Source organism: Lates calcarifer, linkage group LG12 (assembly GCF_001640805.2).
Source record: "Lates calcarifer isolate ASB-BC8 linkage group LG12, TLL_Latcal_v3, whole genome shotgun sequence".
Lineage (NCBI taxonomy): Eukaryota > Metazoa > Chordata > Actinopteri > Centropomidae > Lates > Lates calcarifer.
Genome location: NC_066844.1, coordinates 9460209 through 9485894, shown reverse-complemented (window position 1 = coordinate 9485894; position 25686 = coordinate 9460209). Strand labels below are relative to the sequence as shown.

The 25686-nt window shown below is 39.5% G+C and overlaps 1 protein-coding gene across 50 annotated transcripts in view; it reads right to left on the bottom strand.

Moving 5' to 3' along the window:
• Positions 1-25686, bottom strand: part of nfasca (neurofascin homolog (chicken) a) — a 159692-nt gene that overhangs the window by 20442 nt on the left and 113564 nt on the right. For 18 of the 50 annotated variants that reach the window (XR_007814346.1, XM_051074716.1, XM_051074721.1 and 15 more), the window contains 19 exons: positions 15379-15490; positions 14735-14919; positions 14516-14647; positions 13964-14107; positions 13672-13783; positions 13375-13541; positions 12691-12838; positions 11838-11962; positions 10833-10877; positions 10280-10381; positions 9512-9709; positions 9161-9231; positions 7934-8156; positions 7600-7715; positions 7209-7419; positions 6531-6653; positions 5870-6043; positions 3852-3875; positions 414-656 (listed from right to left, as the gene is read on the bottom strand). Coding sequence is in view for 49 of the 50 variants with exons in the window: in XM_051074716.1 (XP_050930673.1) it covers positions 414-656; positions 3852-3875; positions 5870-6043; positions 6531-6653; positions 7209-7419; positions 7600-7715; positions 7934-8156; positions 9161-9231; positions 9512-9709; positions 10280-10381; positions 10833-10877; positions 11838-11962; positions 12691-12838; positions 13375-13541; positions 13672-13783; positions 13964-14107; positions 14516-14647; positions 14735-14919; positions 15379-15490 (2655 nt within the window). In the remaining variant the exon portion in view is untranslated. Of the gene's footprint in view, positions 1-413; positions 657-3851; positions 3876-5869; positions 6044-6530; positions 6654-7208; positions 7420-7599; positions 7716-7933; positions 8157-9160; positions 9232-9511; positions 9710-10279; positions 10382-10832; positions 10878-11837; positions 11963-12690; positions 12839-13374; positions 13542-13671; positions 13784-13963; positions 14108-14515; positions 14648-14734; positions 14920-15378; positions 15491-19565; positions 19614-20924; positions 21096-23182; positions 23306-23562; positions 23760-25686 lie in introns of all 50 variants that reach the window. The other 32 variants (XM_051074724.1, XM_051074725.1, XM_051074718.1 and 29 more) reach the window with 21 other exon arrangements.

Here is a 25686-nt window from a genome sequence, read left to right as displayed (position 1 = left end):
TGGTTTTGAGTGAACTCCAAAACTAATTAAACCTAAAACCAAGAAAAAATGGTGAACTCAGTCACAATTCTCGTCAACTGCAATAGGTCCTAATAGCCCCCATCACTACAGAGTATCAAGGGTACTCCCTTACAGTTATCTATGTCCATTTAGAAAGAAAAACAAAAGTTTGGATTCTCACTTCCTGACCAGGAGGACAGTTGCTGGCTACATCCCAATATTCTGAAGTAATTCCCCACTTTTTGCGCAGCAGGTACAGCACAGCTTATCGGAATGCAGCCCTGATGTAGTTTCCTGTTTCGTCAGGTGGGAGAAGGCAATCGACTTTTTGATATCCACGGATTTAAGTGCTATTCATAGTTAACTAAAACACTATAAGACAGTAAAAACCACAATGGGGCAACAGTATGTACCCAACACGTTCTGATCGGTACGCTTGGTGATAACCACCACAGGAGTTGTGGTGGTAGTGGTCGCCTCAGTTGCAGTAGTGGTGGTAGTAGAGGGAGTAGTAGTAGTAGTAGAAGTTGTAGTTGTAGGAGTGGTAGAAGTTGAGGTACTAATGGTTGTAGGAGCGATGGCAGTAGGAGGAAGAGTAGCAAGAGGAGGAGGAGTAGGAGTGAAAGGTGAAGCCACAGAGGCATCCGTAAGCTCGACTACAAGGGAGGAGGCGGGAGAGAGCAGAGGGTTAGACAGGGCAACAGGATCATCAAACAGGTAGACACACACTGACACACACAGGAAAGTCAATGAAGCCCTAAGCTGAAACACACAATGAATTTCCCTCAACCTCATCACCATGCACATCGCACGCCTGACTGAAGTCATCATCAGTCAAAGAATGATCACAGTGTTCACTTGAGTGTTTTCTACTTCATCCCTGTTGGCATCCACACACGTTCATCATCACTGCACTGCATAGACTTAGATGCCACTGCCACCAAGAGGACAAAGGCTGATATTACATGTCTGTCACACTTCTTTTGTTACCCCACACTAGTGACTTTATTTTATTTAATCAAGTATTTTTGGTACATTTAAGGGGGCACTCCACTGGTTTTATACATAAAAGTCAGTTTACTCATCATGAGAAGTACAGCCTGTCACAAATGTTGGCTCACTGAGAGCCACAGAATTTTACTTAATTTGTAAAACCATCAGCAAAAGGCGGCCCACAGGCCAAAGTTGGCCCACGAGCAATATTATCTAATATTATGTAAGATCATTTTGATGATCAGATTTTTTTTGTTTATTTCTTTCTTTTACAATATCAGACTGACAGTCCCATATATAGCTATCTAACATCCAAATAGAGAATCTACCCCCAGCTGACAAATGCCTGTTATACTTTTATCCATCTTGAGAGTGAATGACAAACAACATTCACAAATCAGATGTACGGTATGAAAAAAATAAATTAATAAAAAAAAAAAACACCAGTTCAGTAAAACATTCAAACTTGTATGTGACTGTGGGCCACGTCACCACACGTGAACAGTAACAAAGCAAATTCCAGTTGCATTTTCTATCAATCAAATTCTTAACGTAGAGATTGATTAGTAAGTAAAAAGTAAAAAGTGTTTTTTTGTTTTTCACATATTATTACATTATTATTTATTTTATTTTATTATTATTTACATATCATTTTCTCCGTTTTTTCCTTTTGGCACACCATGACTCTCCTCAGTTTGGGAACCAACACATCCTTTTCCACTGATCTAATTTCCACGTTAAGTGTTTCTCATTTTTACTGTACCTTGAAGTTGAGGTCATCTCCAGCCAGTGAATGGTCCCACTACTGACACCCCATCCCAAACAATTCCCTCATACAACAAGCCAGACAGCATGCTTGTATCACCAGGCTGGATGCCAAGCATGCCCTCAACCACCATGCAAGGGAAAAATAAAGTGGGATAGAAACCTCTGCGTGTTCAGAAGCCATTACAGCCCAGTGAGGTAGGCCAGATTAGCCCAAAGTTTCGAGCCATCTTACCTGTAATTCTCAGCATGTACTACTGACACAGTGAACAAGCGATGGATAACAATGGCAGAGTGACATGACGGTTGGAAAAGCTCAGAAGCAAGACAATCAAGCCAGTGAGTGAGCAAGCCAACTGCTGATGGAGCACTCTCCCAAGCACACTCGTCAAAGTCGCATCATTCATCAAAATGTGTCCAGCATCTTGACATTCTGATGCAAGGATATACATCCCCTCCCATCCCACACACACTCAAAAAAGCTGCAGCATTATCATGACACTAACCAATGACAGTAGGAGAAAAACTCATTAAAATGTATCATTTGCAACACAAGACTAATTTGTGTATCATAGCAGATAGGAAGAGGCACTGATGTGAGATTGAAGTGCACCATCAGGGACTGGTTCACAGATCAAAGATTACAGGTCAAAACAAAGGCAAAGGGCTTGAAGATTATACAGCATCTATCAGTATGAGTGTCCTGACTATGAAGACTGCCCAGTAGATAATGATACCAGAAATTTAGAATGTGTGAAATGTGATGTAATCATCTGATGTGTTATACTGTCACATAACTGAGCTATATATCCTGCTCACTGAATATGTGAATCACAGAGAAATCAACAGCATTCAAAGCCAATGATGACCTGACCATGTTGAGTGGGCTTATTCAATCCCTGACAGCACACGTTAGCAGACAAACAGCACTTTAACACAAGGAGGAAAGATGAAGAGATGAGGAGAAGCAGATGGGCAGATGAGAAAAGAAAGAAAAGCATTATAGACAGCAGTTCAGTCCAACAGGAAAAACACAGTGCGGCTTGGTTTTTCTTAAGCATAAGACCTTGTGTCTGTTGCACATCATTATGATAAATGGGATGATTTGGGGCTTTGACAGTTGCTTGACAGAGTAATAAAGGCTTACTTATGGGCTGGGTAACTTGTAATGGGTATGTATTATTTGACATTTTAAGTTTAAACTCATCAAAATAAACAATACAGTAATAATTCACAAAAATATAACTACTAGTTGCAGTCTTATGTGACTGAGCCATTCTGTTCACGACATTGCTGATATAAAAAAATATTTTACAAGCACAAAAGTTTGTTCTTGACTAGTTTGACAAACAAATACTAGCATTTATGAGAACAGTTCTCATCAGAGGATAAATCCCCTCAGTTGTCATAGAAATGAATCTGTTGACAAGCAGCTGTTCCCTAATATAATATGATAATATGTAGCATTACAACTGCCATTGCATGTCAACAGATCTCCATTAACAATTAAGGAAAGTCAGTCCACTGATGACGGACTGTGTGATATGGCTGAAAGCTCAAGAAAAAGCTAGTCAGTGGACACTGAGTTGGAGTTGTTTCGTCAGATTTTTTACAGCATCAGAGACCATTAATGACTCACTTTTGTCATTGTGGTCACAGTGGTGTTGACCCTTGTTTTAGAGGATCAGTATGGTGGTAACAGGATTGTGGATTAAAGCTTTTACTGTCAACATTAAAAACAGATTGTCATTCAAGAACTGATTTCATAGTCTATTCTCTGCTAACCTGCTTGGATATGTCTGATGTACCAATAAAGTAAAATACAAGAGAGGCAAATCTATGTTTCTTTAAATATGCGGGTGAAATAATTAATCCCAGTGGGGTTAATACTAATTGAGCAGCTCCCTCTGTTGCCTACCAGTGTGACCTGCAGGGGGTGGTAAAACTGCACTTTACTGGACTATACAAGGGGAAATGGAAGTGGACTGCACTGCTGCTAAGTGTTCAAAGGAACAGATACAGAGGCGGGGGATGAGGGTGGGGGTGAGGGGAAGGCGACAGGCAGACACACTGTACTTCTCATTCTCCATTACCTAGACCTGGAAAAGTAAAGTTTTCTGCCAAAAAAAAAAAAAAAAAAGAGAGAGAGAGAGAGAGACAGGAGAGAAGGGAAAGGTGTAAGAGAGACAAAGAGGGACAACAAGAATGGCTGGAAAGTCAGTCTGACAGATTCTCTCACTTACCACTAATGGTACCCAACTATTCATTCTTTTTAATCTGTCTTTTAACTCATTTTTATTTAATAACTAGCCCCAATGAAAATTGTTCTCAGTGAAGTCTGTCCAGAGTCACAAGGTCATTGTTTCTAAAAATAAATTAGCAGCCGCTGCAAAATTTTGAAAGGTATTTTTCATTACTGCGAGAACCACAGACAAGTCAGTTTCATCTGCAATGTATAGGAGATGAGTAGGTGAACAGAAAACAGAAAAATCTCAGAGGAGGATATATCCAAACCCAGAAGAATAAAACCTAAACTATCTGGTTGGGTTGGATTATTCTTGACAACAAAACTACAGCTTACTGCTGTAACTCCATCATAAATCAGCATAAAGTAGATTATATGAGAATCTCTCTCTCGCTCTTTATCTCCGTCTCTCTCTTTGTGTATGTGTGTGTGCGTGCGCGTTGATAATATCATCCACTGGAGAAAGACCAGTTCTTTCTCTTCTCTCTTTGTCTGTACTCTGACAAAGAGCCCTGTGTTTACTAAAGGGCTTCAATCTCTCTCACCTCCCATCTCTCTCCCTCTCTGTCACACACAGCTTCCAGTGATTCACAAAACCACACGCACAGTGTAGACATGTTACTGAACCAACCTAGTTCCCATGTAGAGAAAGTGTCTTTTACGGTGTGTAATTACACTGTACACAGTACAGTAGAGTGAGGTTAAGGGTCAGTGTCCGCGACTTTGTTGGGAACCAAAATGCTAGACACATTAAGGAAGGTAAAACACAGTGATAAACTTAATTGTCTCTCAGTATACCACAAGCCTAATGGTTGCTACTGAAGAAGTAAATCTTATTTTAAAAAGCATAATTCAAACAGGAGGAAATAACGTGTTTATCAAGGACTATTTTCAGTGGCAGATGAACCCACTTTTGTTGCTCTAGTGAGTATTTACAGCAGCAGGACAGTGTATGTGGAGTCAAAATAAACTACAGCATGTGTATTCATAGTATGGTGGACAACAGTGTAGTTCACTAATGTTGCTAGAGAAGTTGAAGAATAGTTTTTGGAAACAATGCTCTTCTGCACAGAGGAATAAGATACAGATACACACAGTACTTGTTAATAGGATCAGTTCATTGTTGGTTTAGGATTTGGTTGGTTCTCATGGGATTTGTTGACAGTGAGAAAAATATAGAATTTTGCCTTCTCTTTAATGTTAAAAAATCAATGGCTAAAACCTAGAAGATGGTGAGCAATAAGTTGAACAATAAACAACTGGCAGGCAGTACTATGATGTAAAATAAGTAATATTTAACTGAAAGCGTATGTATCATCATCCAAAATGGCCGTAAGTCAGCACCTCTCTAAAACAGTTTCAATAAAAACAGAAAATTATAACCTTTGTGAAGGAGGATTTATTGCAGGACTGCTGCATTAGACTGCATTGGTTTTAGCAAGGTGTACCTAATAAACTGGTAACTGACTGTAACTGACATTGAACTTACCAAAAAAAAGATGGAATCAGTAATTCAGTAAAAATACTCAATGAGCACCAAATTACAAGCAGATAATGCCAAATTGTCATTCAACTATATGCTATGCTGCTATACTGGGATATTGGTATTTTATTTCAGTATTTTACTAGTTGTGACTTCATCTCTGCAGGTTACTGAGTCTTTTTGAAACAATTCTAACTGGTTGCCCTATGGAGAAACTCTGAATTGATTTTCAGAAACTGTGATTAGAGTTCATATATTTATCATATACAGTATGTATCATCATTTTTGAATTAATTACATGTTATAGCAATATTTGTCATTTTATTGATATGACGAATATGAGATTTTTTGGGTGCCAAATGCTCAAACGTAGTAACACTCACCTTCATTGGTGAAGTGCGGGGACTCCTCAGCATAGACCTCCCCCGCTCCCACCTGTGTGAGCGCTGATAGGTAGAACTTGTAGCGCGTAGATCGGTCCGGCAGGCGGAGGGTAAAATCTGTGGCATTAGGAAGAAAAGTCGCCAGCTGCTCTCGACCTTCCCTGGATCCATTGACTACACACACACACATACAGAAAAACACATTCACAGAAGAATGACAGAGAAGTACAGATGAGTTAGTCTTCCTTCAGAAATACAGTATTTACAAATCATCTCATGGTGCAGTCGTGCACTGCAGCTGACTGTGACTGGACAGGCAGTTATTCCTTTTGACTCATAACATTTTACTAAACCTCTAGTTATTACTCAAACTTTCACTATGTTCCATTAGATCCTTTAGAGCATGCCTGGTTAAAGTAAAAAAGTTATTTTACATGGTGCACAGTGCAATCATCATTCAGGAAATGTAAAGGATTACTTCAGGATATAGAGAGCATATTTGTTTTTACTTTACTCATGCTTTACTCCTAATGTCTAAGAGTACTGTCAAGAACAACAAAGTATATTATTTTTTTAATAAATATTATATATAATAAATATTGTGATGACGATGGTCCAAAATTACATGAAAACACATTGTGAAGTAAGACATGCCACTCACCTATTTGATACTTGAGCCGGTATCCAATCAGAATGCCGTTGGGCTCCAGAGGTTTGTCCCACTCCAAGTAAATGGTGTCAAAACTCCTCCGGTTGATCCTGAAGAACCTCGGAGCATCAGGAACTATACACATGCAAAAACACACACACAGATAAGTGAAGAGAGGAAACAAGAGGTTTTATAATGCAGAGCTACTAATGGCCATGCTGGCTCTAAAAATTGCTAGTTTCACAGACATCCATTTCAGTTGTACCAAAACATCTCTCAAAATGCAAAGTCAATGCTTTTTCCCTACAGTTTTTACAAAATGTACTAAATAGTGTCCTGCCGATGTTATCATATTTAAAGTTTGGTTTTTAAAAAGTGTTAAAGAGGTACCAAATGTTTATGTGTATGACAGGGTCTTAGCCTATCACACTGCCATGTTGATTAACACTTTGTTCATCTCATTCCACTCCAATCAGGTTTACGTCCGTTTGCCTTAATTTTAGATTTTTTTTGGCTTCAGCGACAAAGTCACAAAGATGGCAACAGAACAGACACTCGTATACTTCCTGCATTTTCTTTGTAAAAATACCATATTCTGTAACACTGATGAATACCTGGCTCACAAACTACACAACATGTCAGGGTGTGTGTCCTGGATGTAATATTTGGTTGAGTGGCTGGTGTCCTCACCTCCCTCCTTGGTGGTGAATTCCACTGTGTTGCTACGTGGACCCTCAAAGCGGCTATTGGCCACAACCATAAACATCTTATATTTAGAGTAGGGCACCAGGTCACTGAGGATGCCAGATGGCTCAGCCATGGTGCTGTAGAAACCTTTGGTCTTCTTCTCCTTACTGACCACCAGACCTGGGACCAGACTGGACTCACGCCAATAATACAGCTGGGAGGGAGAAGAGGAGAAGAGTTAATGGATAAGAAGTGCAGGAGGGTGAGGAAATAACAACAAGAGAAACTGCCAGAAATTGAGACAGGAACTGGAGGAGAAAAATAACATGGAATCTGCAGTATTTTTAAACCAACTCTGCAGGCGGTTCTCATTACAAAATGCAGCCAGTCTCACTCTGTACTCTTTGAACTCTCCCCGGACTGAGTTTGGGTCCACAGGCTTCCAGTGGATGTATGTTTTGTTGATGTCGACCTTTGACACCCGCAGGTCAGTGGGAGCATCAGTTGGCTCTGAACACATGGAAAGGGACACAAAAACACAGAATTTGTGAAAAGTCAAGGTTTGGTTTTGTTTGCGCTGGAATACAACAAATCCACTCTGTGGAGCTCTAGCTGCTTTGCAGTAATTGCAATAATAATGGCTTAAAATAAAAGTGAAATGATTCATTGAGTTTTTGTCCACCTATAAATATCAAAGAATATCCAGTCTTTTTCCCTAAATCACTTACCGTCCTCTCCGGAGTATCCAATGACCACATTAGACTCCGGTCCTGATCCAACATTATTTATGGCCTGGATTTTGATCTCATAAGGCACATAGGTTTCTGTGTTTTGGACAATATGTTTGGACCCCACCGTGGTCACATTACTCCACTCTTCCCCCGTATCCTTCCGTCTCCACCACACGCAATAGTGCAGGTTTGCACCATTTCTCTCCAGATCAAGCAGGGGCTGGAGACAAAAAACACAAAAACCTTACTGAGCACACTGAAAAGAATAAACACTTAATCATGTATCACAGTTGGGAAAAATTATACAGAATTGAACAACATAATAAAATTGGACTCACACAGAGTCTCAATCAGTTTCACTGGGAGGGACATCTTTTATCATTAATGAAAGGTCAAATCTCTGGTTTTAGCTATTGCTCAACCAGTAGTGCAATTTATTTCAGAGGTGCTGAATTATTTGTCTCTGCAATTCGCAATCCAGTTGGAGTTGGGCCCTTCCTGAGGTTTGAATTTGGCAAAGCTACTCAAGAGGCATATTGTAGGGTCTTGTTTTGATTTGTTTTTATATTATATTACACACATTATTCCAAAAATTATTTTCGTTAAGCTATAACTAAGCATATAAATGTGGGAATGTGACCCTCTCTGAGCCACATCTGAAGCAGAGGCTTTGAGAAACTTAACTTATATTGCAGTTATGTAGTTTATTTTGTTAAACAGAAGTGGCAAGACTGATATGCATGCAAAGGGTTTATACATTCTAATGGTAGTTTTATACAAGGACTGATCATAGTTTTAAGAGCTACTGTATTTAAGGCCTTGACAAGGAGTTGTCTCAAGGAGTCCCAAGAACTCCATTAGGAACTCACAGTTAACTCATTCCTGATGCAGTTCCACCATGGATATAAAAAAATCTTATTGCAGAGTCAGTCTTGCTGTCTTGCTGATTTTCCACACCAGATGTTTTCCAAAAGAAGTCAATTTCCTGTGACCCAAAGGATTTTTCCAACAAAACTCCTTTATGAAAGATGCGTTTGTAAAACCGTAGAAATCAAATGATGTACCCGATCAGTTCTTACTATCTGTATAGTGAGTTTTTAAACCATGATTGAGAAGCAATTTCTGACTAATGTAAATTAACTTGTGGCCCTGTTATTTACTGTCGACAGTCACTGAATTCCATTCACTTACAAGACGTCATTTCTTGCCTTGAGCATATCTTACCTCCCAAGTGATTTCCATATTGTCCTTCTTGGAGCCCCATCCTCGTAGACCTCTGGGAATGGCATCTGGGGCTTGTTTTAACATAACAAAATGCACTTAGATCAAACATGAACACCAAAAACCCAGTTTCAATAGGTGCAGATTTATGTCCTGAAGCTTTCTATGCTGTATGTCTAGAATCTGTACTGTATTCTGTATTTGAGAACAGACAGGAGGACAGAAGTTTGGTCAAAAATGTATCAGGGAAACCACATTTAGTCAACTAAAGCATCTGCAACTGTCAATCCAAACACTTCATTCTAAGTCTTCACACACAAATATGATTTTATATGAGTGAGTGGTGCTTCTCACCAGCTCCAGTGGTCTTGTATCGTGGTGACGGACGGCTGGGCTGACTCTGGCCCACTGAGTTGATGGCGATGACCCTGAACTGGTAGTTCACGAAGGGGGCAAGTTGCAGGATGACAGAGTTAAGGTCCCCTGGGTAAGTTGACAGGTTCCGCCACCTGCCTGGCTCCCAGCGGTCCTCCTCAAACTGGACCAAGAACTCTGCAGAGACACATGTGTCTTGACAAAAAGCAGACTATGTACTGCTGAAACAGTGGAAATCTGAGGGTATTTGAAGGTTTTTGACGTGGTTCTTTTGATCCTATGGTAGACCACCTGCAGTTGTGACTTCATGTATTCTTATATCATGCCATTTCATCCCCCAAGATATTTTTAAATTTGTTTAATGGCCCTATTGGAATAATTTTATGAGCATTAAACAGATTATAGTTATTATTTTATGACTTATAGACCCCCAGTATCATATTTATGAGATGGATTAAAATTGCAGCCTATTACAATGTATCTAATTTCTTCAGTAATGAGTATTTCTATTTCAGCATCCCTACATAATTTTTTTCCTAAGCTTGGTGATTTGAGACACCTTTTTTAGCTCTCCTTTATTAATGTCATGTGCCTACAGGATGAAATTTACTTATGTAAGGACAGAATGAGATATATAAATCAAACTTGTAACACAAGACAAAATTTTTGCAAAATAAAGGGCAATTTAATCCTTCCAGGATGTCCAGAAGAAGTGAGAGAGTACATGAGGAGTGAGCGTACACTGACCTGTGATAGGGCTCCTGTGGTCATTTCCAGGGATCCAGGTGAGGCGAACGCTGCGGGCTGCTGGGTCTGACAGATCCAGATCCATGGGAGGGTCTGGACGGTCTGCAGAGAAACATGGAATGACCTAACCTTAGCCTCCATGGCAAACACATAGATGTAGACACACCATGCTGCATGCTGCAAAACATGTCACTCGTGCTGCACAGTGCCATTTATTTTCATGATCAGTTCTTCAATTTTAAGTTAACAAACAACTTGCTGAACAGACATTTTCAGACTTAACATGAAATTAAATAATTTGACAGGATGGATTATGGTGCATGCATATAAAAATCCAATTTGTCTTTCTTCTCAAGCACACACAGAGAAAAAAGAATCTTTGGCACATAATAACATTTTAACTATAATAAAATATGATTAATTATAATATAACAGAGGAACAAGTTAAGACAGAGGCAATGAAAAAATGAGACCTTAAGAAGACAAAATAAGCATAAAGACAGAATAGGGAAAGAAAAGAAAAACAAAGATTTCCATGCGAGCCGTGTGTTACCTGGAGGCAAGGCACTAGAGACTGAGGGGTTGAGGGAGGCTTCCTCTGTGGGGCGGGGTCAAGGACCAGGAAGTGAGTATAAAGGTTAGAGTTTGCAGGTTAATCTACCAGCCAATCAACAGCAAGGGAGCACAGATGTTAACATGTCATTTAGAACACATTATATTAATGTTAGTCAGCCTCACTTCACTGCAGTTTGACACAATGATGCAAGCAATGTTTTTACAGATGAGACTTTGGCATCAGTGTCTGCTATATCTATCAAAGATGTAAGCCAGTTTTCTGAAGATATGTCCATAATCTCAAAACATTTGTGAAGTGTACAATGATGCAGAAATTTAAGAGATTTCTCAAGGTGTGAGACTTTCTCTAGGCTCAAATGAAATGTACTGCACTACTGCAATATTTCATTTAATAGTCTGTTGAATTATTATTCTTTAATTTGTTACAAAATAGAGTGGTTTATTTCTGTGATTCACTGTCATTAATGCAAAAGTATCTCATGTCAAATCAGTGCTCACAAAGGATGCTCAAACAGAGTCTACAGTACTGTTAGTGTTACTATAGCACTTTCACACACAGCACTACTCTATCCCAGTACGCTGCAACCAAACTGCTGAATCAGTAGGAGTAAGTAAGAGTTAAAGCTAAGCTAGGTAAGTATTTAGTAAACAGCATCAACAATAAAACATGCATGATTCCCATCTGAAGACAGAGCTGAAAAATAGTACAGTGTCAAGAAAAACACTTTCTAGAATATAAAACACTAACATTAAGAACTACTAGTGTGTGTCTGACTTGTAAAGACGTGAAACAAGGAGGGTAGTAAGGAATATTACTATTACTTGGACAATGTTATATATACTAATATATACTGAACCTTTAGTACATTCAACAAACAAGTAATATTAACATTTTAAATGGTTCAATGGGGTAATTATCTAGTGTTGATACGTAAACTGAAGCAAATGATGTGTTCCAGCACTCTTGTGTATGTGAGTGTACCTAACACAGTCAGGCGGGCTGAAGCTGAGTCCTGGTCTATCTCAGATTTAACAGTGCAGGTGTATGCTCCCTCATCACCCTCATTCACATTGGGGATGGTCAGCGACTCATCGTCCTTCTTCAGCCTGGGAGACACAGAGACAAACGACTGGAGGTTACTGTATTCAGTATACAGCAGCACAGTATCCTTGGTACCTTTCTTTTTTCAACTTTATACTTAATACTGGAAGAAAATTTATGTTTCTGTTGAAAGACGGTTGTAATTACTTATGAGCCGACTGAATTCCTAAAATACAGGGCATTTTTGTTCATTGTTGTTTGTTTGTTTGTTTTGGTAAAACATATCTGAAAGGTACTGAGCTTATAATTCTAAGGCAAGAAACAAAGATTCTAAAATAATTGTGTGGATTGCTCAAAGAAGACAAAGTAATGTGTTTTTAGTCCACTTCCCAACAAGACAATAGTGAGAGTACACAAACTGCTGGACATCAGACCCTTTTCTTTATCTCTGAAGTGAGTAACTGGATTACCAGGTTGTATTAAAAAGTGTATGTGCATTAAGCTTAACATTTAATCTGAAAACTTCCTAAAAGCACAACAGACCAGACACCAACTGAATCTTCAATGCCGAGTTTAAATTGTTTTGAGAGAAAACTGTCAGTGGCGTATGAAAAATAAGTTTACTGCTACAGATGTGGTAATGATTTACTGATTTTAAAATGAAAGCTTTACATTGACTTGTAGTTTGGATAAGGATGTTTTTCATTTAAAACTTTTGATATGGTCGTGGTGTTTTGACCCTCCAGATGTATCAAGTACTTTAAGAGTTAAGGCTACCTTGAAGTGCCATTACCTCCATCCGTGATTGAGAGGCTTGTCATCCTTCGTCCAAGCCACAGTGACAGGCAGGCTGGGATCAGACTTCACCTTACAGTCGAAACGAACTGTGGAGCCCCTGATGGCTGACTGGTGCTCGGGGGCTCGAACTATGCGAGTTGGCTCTGAGTTGGATAAGTCGGTGAGGATAAACACACACACACGCACACATGCTATATTAACTCACTCATTTAGATGCATGTAGGAATATCAGTGGAAGGTAAAATTGTGTCAGATGACTGACATCATAGAGTTGGATGTAACATGGTCCTACACTGTAAAATGACTGTAAGACTAATGACGGTGAACAAAATCTTCCACCGGGCTTAGGTAACTTAACTTAGAATTCAGTTGGCAGGTCAATTTTAGAAAATGTACCGCCACAAGTCCTTTGCTGTGTACATCCAACACCCCACCAGCACTACATTGAATGCTGGGATAGATATCTTTGCAGCACATGCAGTTTGAATACAAGTCTGTTTGTTAGTAAATAGAAGATGAGGCACTTAATTAAAAGGCACAAGGTGTTTGCATATAAACCAAGAGTGCAGGCTGTTTGGCACAAGGAAAGGAAATCATTGATGATTATTATTTTACTTCTCAGGTTCATTGTGAGTTTGGACATTATGAGTCTAAGTGCAACAGCTACATAATGTCTGACCTTTGACCTCCAGGCGGACCTGGTTCTCAGCCTTGCCCAGGATGCTGTTCGCCACACAGGTGTAGGTGCCCTCGTCCTCTGCTCGGGCCCTTTTGATCTCCAGGGTGCCGTTGATGTAAACACGGTACTGACCTCCATCAAGCCCACTGCCCTGTCCATTCTTAAACCTACACACGTGGAGAAAACACATGGACATGGGTAAAAATAATGAAAATATTCACCTGAAAGCATCGGAGAAGGATGATGTGAAAGCCGGTGTTTCTGGGTTCAAGTACACAAAAAACAATCGGTGCTCACCAGCGTAGTTCTGGCAGAGGGGAACCAAAAAATGGACAATCCAGGAAGGTGCGGTTGTTCTCGATGACTTTAATCAGCTGGTTTTTAGGGCCCAGCATCCTCGGAGGCATGTCTACAGGGAGAGAGATACTGGATTACACCTTTACCATTTCCTAACTGACAAGGACTCTACATATATCACACAATGTTTTGATTTTAGGACTTGGGGAAGAGCGAGGCTAAGGCATACAGATGTATACAACTCCCACTGCTCTGTTAACTTTTGACATTGACCTCCCACTCTATGTCTCACCGAGCACACTGACGAAGGCATTGGCTAGCAGGTAGCCATGCTGGTTGGAAGCGTTGCACTGATAGACAGCGCTGCTTCCCATCTGCACCGAGCGGAAGATGATGGTGTCACCCAACACCTCTCTGTTCATGTTGGGGGGAGAGCCTGGGGTTGGAGGAAGAGGGAATAGGATGACAAACAGACAGGCGGTTAAGACATTACAGAAAAGATATCACAAATGTGAAGGGCAGCTCCTCAATTAAACATGTCACTCTCACCAGTCACATACATAGATAATAATAATCGTAATAATAACACAATAATACTAGCATAAAATGAATGAATGTCACATTTCTGACTATCTGTGTAATAATGTGTAAAATTAGTTTTGTAATTAATCACGGTAATGTTAAAAACTTGCGAGCCAAATGATCAATAATCAATGATAATATTATGATATTAATATTAGAATACATAGACATTAAAATTTTTACAACTGTTAGCTAACAATCCTGTTATCTTACTGTCTGACAGCAAAGAAAGAAAGAAAGAAAAAAGAAAAGCTACACCTACTATCTATAGGCTGTCCATTTATCAGCCACTGAATGTTAGGTTTAGGGTTGCCGTTGGCCCGACACACCAGGCGCCCATTCTCATCTGGGGCTAGCACCAGATCTGTAGGTTTGTCCAGCCAGTAAGGAGCCGCTGTGGAACACAGGCAGTGAGGTTAGCAGGATGAACTCACTCACAAGTTAATATATTTATAAAAACACATAATCATGACCTCCTCACCTTTCACTTGGACGAAGATGGAGTGGCGAATGCTGCCTAAATGATTGTTGGCCATGCATACATACACCCCAGCATCCTCCTCTGACACACTGACAATCTTCAGGGTCTTGTTGAAGTTCTCTAACTTCACTTTCTGTGCAGGAAGGTCCCCGCCCTTCTTAAACCACTTGATGGCAGGTGTGGGTCTGTGAGGGAGGAGTGACACAATCAGAAGTCATTTTTCACAAGTAACTTTGTAAATTGTAGTGACATGTTATGGCTAATTGGACCAGTTACAGATACTGTTAACAGGTGAGGAAATAACTATAAACTAAGCCCAAAAAACAAACATTCTTGCTCATCCTTCTTTGGTCATTTTTTAAAAATCATGTCTGTAAGACTATGAATTCGCATTTATTTTCTTGTTGGAAGGTACAAGCAGCCACGGTTACATTTTTTAATATTATAATCTCAAGATCATATATCATTCTATTGTCTTAGGATAATGAGGATGTCTTCTTTTAATAAAGGGTTAGTCTTGAGAAAACAAAATGTGGTTCTCTTAGTTAAGAAAGACAAGCTGACCTTGTGTTTTGATAATTATCCTGGTGCTATTCAATGGTACTACAATCACTACTGGAGTGTGTGTGTGTGTGTGAGCTCACAGTCCAGCAGCAATACACTCCAGCAGTAGTTGCTCGTCTCGTAGCACCATTTTGGAACTCTCACTGCCTGACGGTGAGAGGAAGGTCGGCGTAGACTCAGCTACTTTCCGGCCTACAGACGAGGAATGAGGAGCGGTTAATACACACAAACACATTCAGAATCTAATCCAAGACCATTACAGTTTATTTTTGTAGTATGACTCACTTCCTACAAGGAGCTAAATATCCCCTTTGTGGGCACTGCCACGTAGATCTAACACTATTACTCTGATTATTTCCTTGTGGCTGTGTTCCATCTCCACCAGGCTTTGGCTCTCTCTGCAGTTTGTAGTGAGGCCAAGTTTCCTGTAAACAGGTCTAACTCTCTCTGGTTTCTCTCACAGGAGGACATTAAGAGATGCAGAAACAACAACAGGGTCATTGATCTTGCTTTATGTTTGCCAGAGGAGCAGAGGTGGCAGTGGTTGCCATTAAAATCTTAAATAAAGCAGCTGATAAAACTTGTCCAGTTTTTCTGCTGTAATGAGATTAGTTCAACATCAAAATCGAGTATATATTAGGGTCACGTAGTTGATGCATTAGTCTTCAGCCCCATGTTAAACTTTCTGTAGGGCTTGGCTAAGGCATTAAGCCTTTGTGGCAACAAAGTGGTTGCCTTGCCAAAACTAGACCCTTTGGAACAGAACCTTGTTTTTTCTTTGAGGGTGGCTTTTAGACTGTAAGGCCTTTTATAATCCACACACATCATTCAATGACTGGGAAGGAGGAGGGATGATAAAGACCTACAAGCACATTTAGTGAAATAGTATAGCATTAGTTTTGCTTTAGTTGGTTGGAAAAAAGTAGAAAATGATTTATAAATAGACATTTAAGCATAAATTAATAAAAAACAGAGTTCAGCTCAGTTATTATTATTATTGTTCTCAACTGAAATGAATAGCATTTTTGAGGGGGCAAAGGTGCTCAAAAAGTCATGAAACTTTGCATGAGTCAGACCTGTGAAAAGTTTTACTTGGTATTGTTTATTGGTGTTGTTCATGGATTTGCCAAAATGGTCCCAATGTTTTGAAATTCAGTAGGCACATGTAACACTGGGAGACGTACAAAAAAGCCAACAGGAACCATGCCCTAAGCCCAACAGGAAGTCATTTTGAATTTATTGTACAATTTTTCCCATTTCCAAGTGTTGTACTTTAACATCAGATCAATTTCAAGTCTGGTCAGTCTAAATGAAAAAATATTGCAACGTAAAATTGTGAAGCTTTTGAGTTTTCACAGAGCAGCCTGTGCATGGGGGCACAGTGAATTATGATACAGACACAGCCCAAACTGCTCCAAACTTCACGTTTGATAAAAGTCAAGGCCTGAACACATCTACTTACTAGTATTCAGCAATAGTCTCAGTGCCACCTACTGGCAACAGGAAATGACGTGTTATAATATCCATTTCAGATCAGATCAGAAATACCTATCACAATTAGAACAAGCAAAGAGGGTACTTTTCAAGTTTAAGGGCAAGAAGTTAGAGGCTTAAGAACTTTTTAGGTTCAATCTGTGCATGTGGCTGCCTTCATGCATGATACAAACATGCAACTGATGGACACAGTAAGTGATGTTAAAATCATTCTTACAGTATCCAACATTCATTGTGACAGACAAAGTTTGTTCTATTCTATTCTGTTCTATTCTCCAAGAAGGCTAGGGCTTATCTTGTACTTCATCCAGTTCTGTATAGCACTGTAAATGATAATTAATTGATAACAACTCATTGTTTGCAACTTCACCACTGACTTAACTGGTTAAAAAAATAAATAATTTGCTTATTATTATACAGACTAATTTTTCAGAATCTTTGATCCTTAGACTTCTAAACAGCACATTTCCAATATGCTCCAATCTCAGAACAAATGCTGCAGACACCGAATTCAGTCAGCAGAGAGCTACAGCCCGCTGAGAAGTGTGTGGGATTAAATTAGCATTAGCCTCCTTTGTGATTCAGATCTGTATGGGATTAAAGCATCTGTCAGTGGTTAGCTTCTCCAATGGCCAGCAAACACACAGGAGTGGATGAGGAGGATCTATTTTTGTTAGTGACACTGGGAGGAGAAGAACAATGACAATAGGAAGAAACACACAGACGAAGGCATTGAGGGTCAGTGGCAACAAATGCCAAAGTGCTTAGGTACACAATCATTATAGTGGATAGATAAGGCGATACAGAGAGCAGTTTACTGATAATGCTGGCAGGGCTCGGGATGCACTGGAGCCTTAGACTCCTTCCCATCCACAAAAAAGACAGAATTGTAGTCTTTACTTCTGAGTGCATTTGATAGAGATTGGTAGAAAAGTAGCTAGCACGCGTGCATGTGTGTTCGACAGCCGTCCCCATCACTTCCCCACACTAACATACAAATATGTATGAGAGCAAAGGTGGGAGGTGGCAACTCTTATTTCCATAAATACATGACTATTAATGACCACAGCGTGAATCCAGACTGAATATTCATCAAGTGACCTAATCCTCCAGTGCTAGAGCCTCATCGGTATCTTCAGTCTCGCTGGGCCGTAAGCTTAGTCTGACAGAGGGAGCATCTTCTCCCTCAGGGACATATCCCACGTACTCCTGGACACACACACACACACACACCCACACACCCCACCCCAACTCACTCAATGCCACATATGCTGCTGCTTTCGCTGTGATCTGTTCCCTCCAGCTAAGGCTCATTCAATAGGTGCGTGCCATAATGAATATACAGATTTAATTCTCTCTGTGCCATATAGTTTAATTAAGGGTAATTTGTGTGCTAATCGTTATATGTTTATTCATTACATGTGATCATTTAACACCGACTGAAAGGTGAAATGAACAGATTATAGACTAAATTAGATGAACACTTATTTCGACTGTGTGAGTGCATATTAGTATCAAGGTTAGACTAGTCACACCAGTTTTTGACATTTAAACTCCTTTTTTCAGACAGTGATTTGAGTATATACTGTAGTTAAATGACAAATTCAATTAAGATCAATGTAGGCCAGATAATTGGTGCATTTTAAATAAGGTATTGGAAGTGAATTATGGAACTGAAAATAATCTCCTGTGGACCCTGCTTATTGTCCATCCATCCATCCATGATCTATACCACTTATCCTTTAGAGGGTCGCTGGTGGGCTGGAGCCAATCCCAGGTGACACTGAGTGAGGGGTGGGGTACACCCTGGACAGGTCACCAGTCTGTCACTGGACACAGAGACAAACAACCATTCACACTCACATTCACACCTACAGGCAATTTATACTCCCCTGCTTATTGTATAATTTAAAATAATAAATTAAAAAAAAAAAAAACAGTAAAATGTGGCAAATGTTGGGTTAGCATTTCCAGGATTAATGTTAATCCTGGAAATGCTGGGTATCAGGATATGCAGTCATAAATCTACTGGACCCTAAGACATTGTATCTGCTTAGGCTATAGACTGTGGCTGTCCCCACTGGCTTGATTTTGCAGTTTCATCTGAATGCCTCAGTAGCCCAGCTATAATCTCTGTTTACTTTACTCCACTAGCCATACCAATAATAACTACTTATATAAGAAACTGTTACGCACCATTCTCTGAACTAATGCACCTTTTAGGAATCCGACACTCCTAATGTCACCTGTGCTAAGAGTAAATACTTGGCAGTATGACCCATCACATTTAATTTGACTAGTATGCAAGAAACAACAATTCAAGCACTTTCTAATTCTGTAGCTCACAACTCTCATGTAGCAGTATCTTCTCTTGACTAGGTTTTATGATCCTGAGTAGAAATGCTTTTTTGATTCTTTTTTTAAATTATCTAAATGCAGTTTTTGCCAAGACAAGAATAAAACTCCAGACGACATGCTGAAGGCATGTCAATTTTGTGATTTCATTCTCTGTCCAATTCTCTGTTCAAGCAGCTTCAATCCAAAAAACTATAATGAAAAATTTATGTCTTAAAAGAAATACAACAACCCATTCCACATGAAACCATAGAGCAAATTCTATGCCTGCAGAGAGCAGTTAGGAGGTTAGGATAGTGTTCAAGATCAGTCTGAGGTCAGTGGATGGCCAGCAGGTTAGTGTGCTAGCCACATTGCTATGGGACATGACTAAGCAGGTGGACAGGAAGCGAAGCTGTCCTGACAGGAAGTGACTCACCACCATAGGGGTCAGTGGCATTGTAAGATGTGTCATTATACGGCTCCTCTGAAAACACAGGTACACATAGTTGATCATCAGTTCGCTCACAGACAACATACAGAGAGCGTGATGGTACACAGTGGCAGGGGTGTAACGATGCACCATGGCGCGATGTGTTGTGATTCAGGAATGGTGATGCTAGAAAAATGTATCGCAATGTGACTGATGAACTGAGCGCTGTGTGTGAAGTAATCCTTTACACTTCTGTGAGAGATTGCAATGTGTTAAAACAAGACTGGGAAAACAAAAGTGAAGGTGAAAATTAAAGTGAATGGATTTGAACTGCTGTTGTCTTATCTTTACACAGCCTCTGACGATGAAACAGTTTCTGGCTGTTTCTGGTTCTGTTCAGTTGGATGTCTGTACACAGCTCACTTTTCTGGTGACCACTAATCAACTGACTGTGTGACTATAGCCAGTTGATCTGTCTCTTACTCACAGACTCACTATAGACGGACTGACGGCATTGGCTATCCTAGCCACATAATAAGGCTACAAAAAACCATTAATGCAACACTTTAAAATACTGTAGTTACACTGGTAACATTCATCTCATTCAAAACTGTGTAGTCAAATACAATGAGACATAATCCATTTTTACTTCCAGGGGAGAAATATTGCCTTATATTACAGCCAATACCATTATTCTTTCTTTTGTACTGTGGTCTGAAGAATAAGAAAGCTTTTATTTTTACATTTTGACTGGAATTTAGTTTACAGTAAGGAAAACACTAAGAAATTGGATATATATTGGTTTTGTGGAAACAAGAGATTTTATGTTTGCAGTTTATACAAAGAAGGAATAAATAAGAACACTAAGATTTAGTTTGTTTTCATCCTTTGTTCATTAAATATATCCTTAGATGTATTGTGAGTGTATTGGAACGTCAGTTCTGTATTGAGTATCAAACCGAATCATGAGTTGATTGAATCGTTACACCCCTACATAGTGGTGTTGAGGTTTTGTGAGCAAAGCTGACAGAAAAGATTTCACATTACATTGAGAGAATCCAAAATTTCATGTCCTCACTTTTCTCCAGCAACCTGAGAAAATATCACAGATTTCATGCATGCCATGTCATGTCATTACATCACTTCTAGATGTGTGTCATATTCCATTTGAATTTGACTGGTATGCCATGAAAAAACAAACATGAAGAGAGAACTCCTCCACAGAGTTTGTATACTGTTGCTGTATTAGGTTCAGTATTCAGTTAAATTAATGACTGTATTAACTTGTGAGTATTTGAGGGCATAACTCAGAAATCAATATGGGATCCAGGTGTGTGTGTGTGTGTGTGTGTATTGTCTACTCACTGGTCTGAACCTTAAGTGTGAAGGGGTTCTTCTGCTGGATGGTGTGTGTGAAGAGGAAGCGAGCATTGCAGCTGTAGTCTGTGTAAGCATCTTGGGCAATAACATTGGAAAAGTAGAGGTCTCCATTCAAACCCATGGACACTCTCTTATCCTGAGGGATTGGAGTCATAGCTAGAAGACACAAGAGGACAGAGAGAAATTCAAAATGGAAACGAAAAAGGGATAATAAAAACCACATTAACTATTTTGCACAGTAGCTATTAAAAACTGAAGCATCACCAATGGCAAGTAGTTACACGTTGCCATTAACCATTTCTTTTCCAAAAGCACTGAGCCAAAGACATGGATTTGCAGTTTAAATGTTAAACTTAAATTTGAGGAACCTTCCCATTGGACAAGAGATAAAAGAAGACGAGATGATGGACACACATTATGTTTGTTGGGAAAATTTGAAGTCATACTTTATTTCATGGGTCTGTAATTTCCTTGTCTCCTGGGAAATTTCCTGGGGACAGCTATGTAATTGTTGATGCAACTAATTAAAAAACAGTTGTGTTATGTGTAGGCTCCAGCATTTCTTTGCTATAAAAGTCCCACAACTTTATGGAAGTGAAGTGCAATACTAAATTACTTAAGTAACCCTTTAATTAAGTAGGACTATATCATGCTTTTACACTCACAAGCACTTTACTTAGAACATCATGCTAATACTGGCTAGAGCTTCCATTTTCTCTAAAAACGGCCTCAGTTCTTTGTGGTATGGATTCCAGAAGATGTTGGAGACTCTGCTCCATGTTGACATAACTGCATCACATAATTTCTGCAGATTTGTCAGATGCACATTCATGCTTCCAATCTCCTGTTCTATCACATCCAAAAGGTGCTCTACTGGATTGAACCCAAAGTGGTCTTCAGCTGTTGTAGTCCATCCAGCTCAAGGTTGGACATGTTCATTCTGAGATGTTTATCTGCTCAACATGATTGTAAAAAAGTGGTTATCTGAGTTACTGTAGATATTCTGTCAGCTCCAACCAGTCTGCCCATTCTCCTCTGACCTCTCTCATCACCATTCTGAGTAAACTCTAGAGACTGTTGAGACATTAACTGTCTCTGCGTGATTGTATGCATTGCACTGCGGCCATATAATTGGCTGGCTAGATGACTGCATTAATAAGGGTGTATATATACTGTATATACATGCCTTTCAGCCAATAATTGATTTGAATATTGAGTGTATTTTAGTGTGGTTGTAGATTATATATTTATGACTCTAACCACACACATCCTCTGCAGTGGAAGTGTACTGTTTCTTGATTTTAGTTGGTCACCATGTACTCCTCTGTTGTTCATGTTACCACCACCAACTGAACTAAAAATATATTACTAAAATGTAGAAGCAAAGATCCCTTTAATGCCAAACTCTAGGCTGATTGCTTATATTCTCATGTATAATTGTTCAAGTTAGCTCTGGTAACCTTGGTGATGTGTCATCCTACAGTCACTACAGGCAAATGTTAACTTGCAGTACCCCCACATAAACGTCCAGACAGATTGCCAGCCACACTCTGATATGAGCCTTATGTTTGTCAAGAAAGTGCCCCGGGACCAATCAGCAGCCAGCCAACAGTCCTTATCAGGCGTTGGCGTGTTACAGTGTCTGGCCTATATGACAAGCTGATATGATTTATTGTGGTTGATCTGAGAGAATACAATTGTGAGTCATTCAGGCTGTTCACTGAGTGGGGAAAGTTCACGTAAGGTGACTATTCTATTTGTATAACTGAGAAAGGAAACCTTTGTTAAAATGAAATTAGTTGACATTTTCATCTAAGGTAATTTCTCAGATGCACATTCATGCTTCCATAGTGTTCATTCATGCTTCCGGTAGTGTTCTTTAATACACATTATTCAAGTTTCTATCAGGGTTATTCAACCAAGATATCCCAAGAATGATCTAAGTCTCCAAGCTAGATAGGTGCTCAATTTTGAGTGGCAAAGTTGCATTTGAGGTGTATGGAATGTAAAAAGGAGTCATGATTTAACTCTTGGTGTAAAAACCAGTAAATATAAAACTGCTGCACCACAAAAAAAAGCCCAAATGTATCAGTTCACTTTACATAAAATTGCACCTAATAAAAGCTGGTAGTGTTATTTTTATCAGGTAGTACACAGAAAATTAGCACAGACACACAGATAAAATACAGAATTCCATTAGCAAGGAGAAATACTCAGTGTATTTGTGTGTATTTGGTGTTTACCACTGTTCATCCAGAATGTGAACGGAGGAGGAAGGCCTGGCGGGGGGTTGCAGGGTAGAACCAGCGGGGAGCCTTCAGTCACCACTACTGGCTCCAACACCTCCTTAGGCCACAGAGGAGCCTCTGGAGGATGGAGAAGCGGAGGTGAACAGGAGAGAAGGAAAGGAGGAGGAGAAGGGGGAAAGAGAGAAAAAGATGATACATGACATTTTTAAGAAAATATATTTAAATTTCTTCAAAATTTGCTTTCCTTTTTCTTCTATCTATCTTTCTGTGTTCTTCCATAACCATAATACATTGAAACCAATTCTTTATTCCCTATGATGACATTTGAATGTGTACACAAATATTATGAGTTACTTGTGTCTGTGTGTCCTTACTTGAGACCCGGAGCAGGATTTTGTTGGACAGAGCTACTCCATGGTCATTGCTGGCAAAACACTGGTACTCTCCTTCGTAGTCTTCTGGTCGTCCTCCACTACGGAAACCAATCTCCAGGGTTCCTGAGCGTTTTCGCATCGTCACCCTAGGATCTTTTACAATGTTGAAAAACTTCCCGTTCCTTCGCCATGAGAACCTGAGCCACAAAACAAAGAGCCAGAGAGTTACCATTATAACTTTGTTCCCTGGAACTGAAGGCCCATTCCACCGTTTTCCTCTTTATGTGTCACCAGTCGCCTTGATCTCCTCAATTTTGCCATTTTCTAAGCACTGTTAAGGTACCATCAATTAAAAGTTATGTATAGTTATTTCACATTAAAATCCTCCTAGCAGTTCAACCTCTCCCATTCTTGGAAGGATTTTAATTTGAAACATTTCCAGGAAATATTTTATCAAAGGTAAAATAGCACCACTTGAAAAACAGCAGAGCAGAAAGTGACTGAATAAATTAGTTTTTTTTTTTTTTTTCTGGCAACCAAGCTTTATCTGTTCATGGATTTGAGACTTTATTAGAGACTTTACAATGTCTGGCTTAGTAAAAATGTTTTTATCTCTGCAAACTGACTTTCTTAAAAAAAATCAAAAAAGAAACCAAAAAGAAACTTTGGAACAGGCTTTCAAGGTAGAAAATGAGTCTTAAACCTAATGCCATGCTTCAAAACAGTCAGCAATAGTATTATATATCCAGAAATGAAACCAATGCTCTTGTTTAAGAGGAGTCAGTGAAGGCAAGAGAAGCATTATTTTGACAAGAGGAAATGCCCACTGGGTTATCACCTTGTTAAAATGGACTCTTAATTGTTTCAAAACCTGGAAAACTCCTTTGCTTGTCCTGTGGTTGCCATCTTATATTAATCAACTGGAACATGACAGCAGCACAAAAATCTACCACACCACATGCTCTATATGTAACAGTGCTGTTGCTTAATCCTGTTCCATGTGTTGCTTCCAGAGGGCTCCCTGATTAGTGAAGAACTCTGAATATGCTTACATAACTTGCCCCTATTTTTAGTACAGAGTGTGGATTTACAAAAGATGCTTCCTGTCTTTTTAAGCAAGCTACAGTTGATTTGGGCATATTTGAGGTGCAACACATCACTGAGCCTGAGCAATGGGCCACTATTGAAGCACTGGAGACCAGAGACCAGTGTGTGTTGCGTAGCGAGAGGCTGACTGAGAGTGAATAAATGAACGATCCCTTTCGTTGAATGTTTCATGAGCATGAATAGTCAACCGGGTGTATTACTGGAGCACAATGCCTGTCCTGGGAAGGGGCAGAGCCAGTACGTGTGCATGGGAGAGTGGCCGAGAGTGCCTTATTGTGAGGTTGTGTAACTGTGTGTGTGTGTGTGTGTCTTACATAAAGCCGATGTGTCTCCAAATAAACAATGTGCCACTGTCCTGAGCTGGTCATACCCCCACTGATGTAACCACTGGAAACCCAGTGTGTGTCTTTGCGTCTGTGTGTAGGTAAGTACCTTGAGCAAACATTACTGTGTTACATTTTTAAAAAGGAGAAGGGGAGGAGTAAAACATGGTATATGGTAATAATAATGATATATGATAAAACTATTAAAATGAAGAGCATTACACAGTCAGGTACTTTGCAGCCTGTGCATACAACAGACTACAAACAGACACTTAGTTTGTAGTTTATTAGGTCCCACCTAGCTAAAACTAATACAGTCTTATAAAACAGTCTTGTAATTAATCCTCCTTCATGAAGGTTATAGTGTTCAGAATTTGTTTAAATTGTTTTAGTTTTAGAATTGATCCAACTGTATGATCAGTTTGGAGGATGCAGTGTGTGAGGTGCTGTTGAACTGTATACAGAGAGGTGTGTCAGCTATGCGGCCTACCATTATTTCTATGAATGGTGGACAAAACATTAAAAAACACCTGAATACCACAGCAGATGTCCATAGACTTTATGTAGCAATATTAACCTAGATAAATCTAGCCTGCCACTTCTTATAGAGTTAGAGTGCATACCCCATGGACATCTTATGATCAGACTAGAGACTATTATGTGTGAGTATGTGTTTTTTCTCATCTATTTTGAT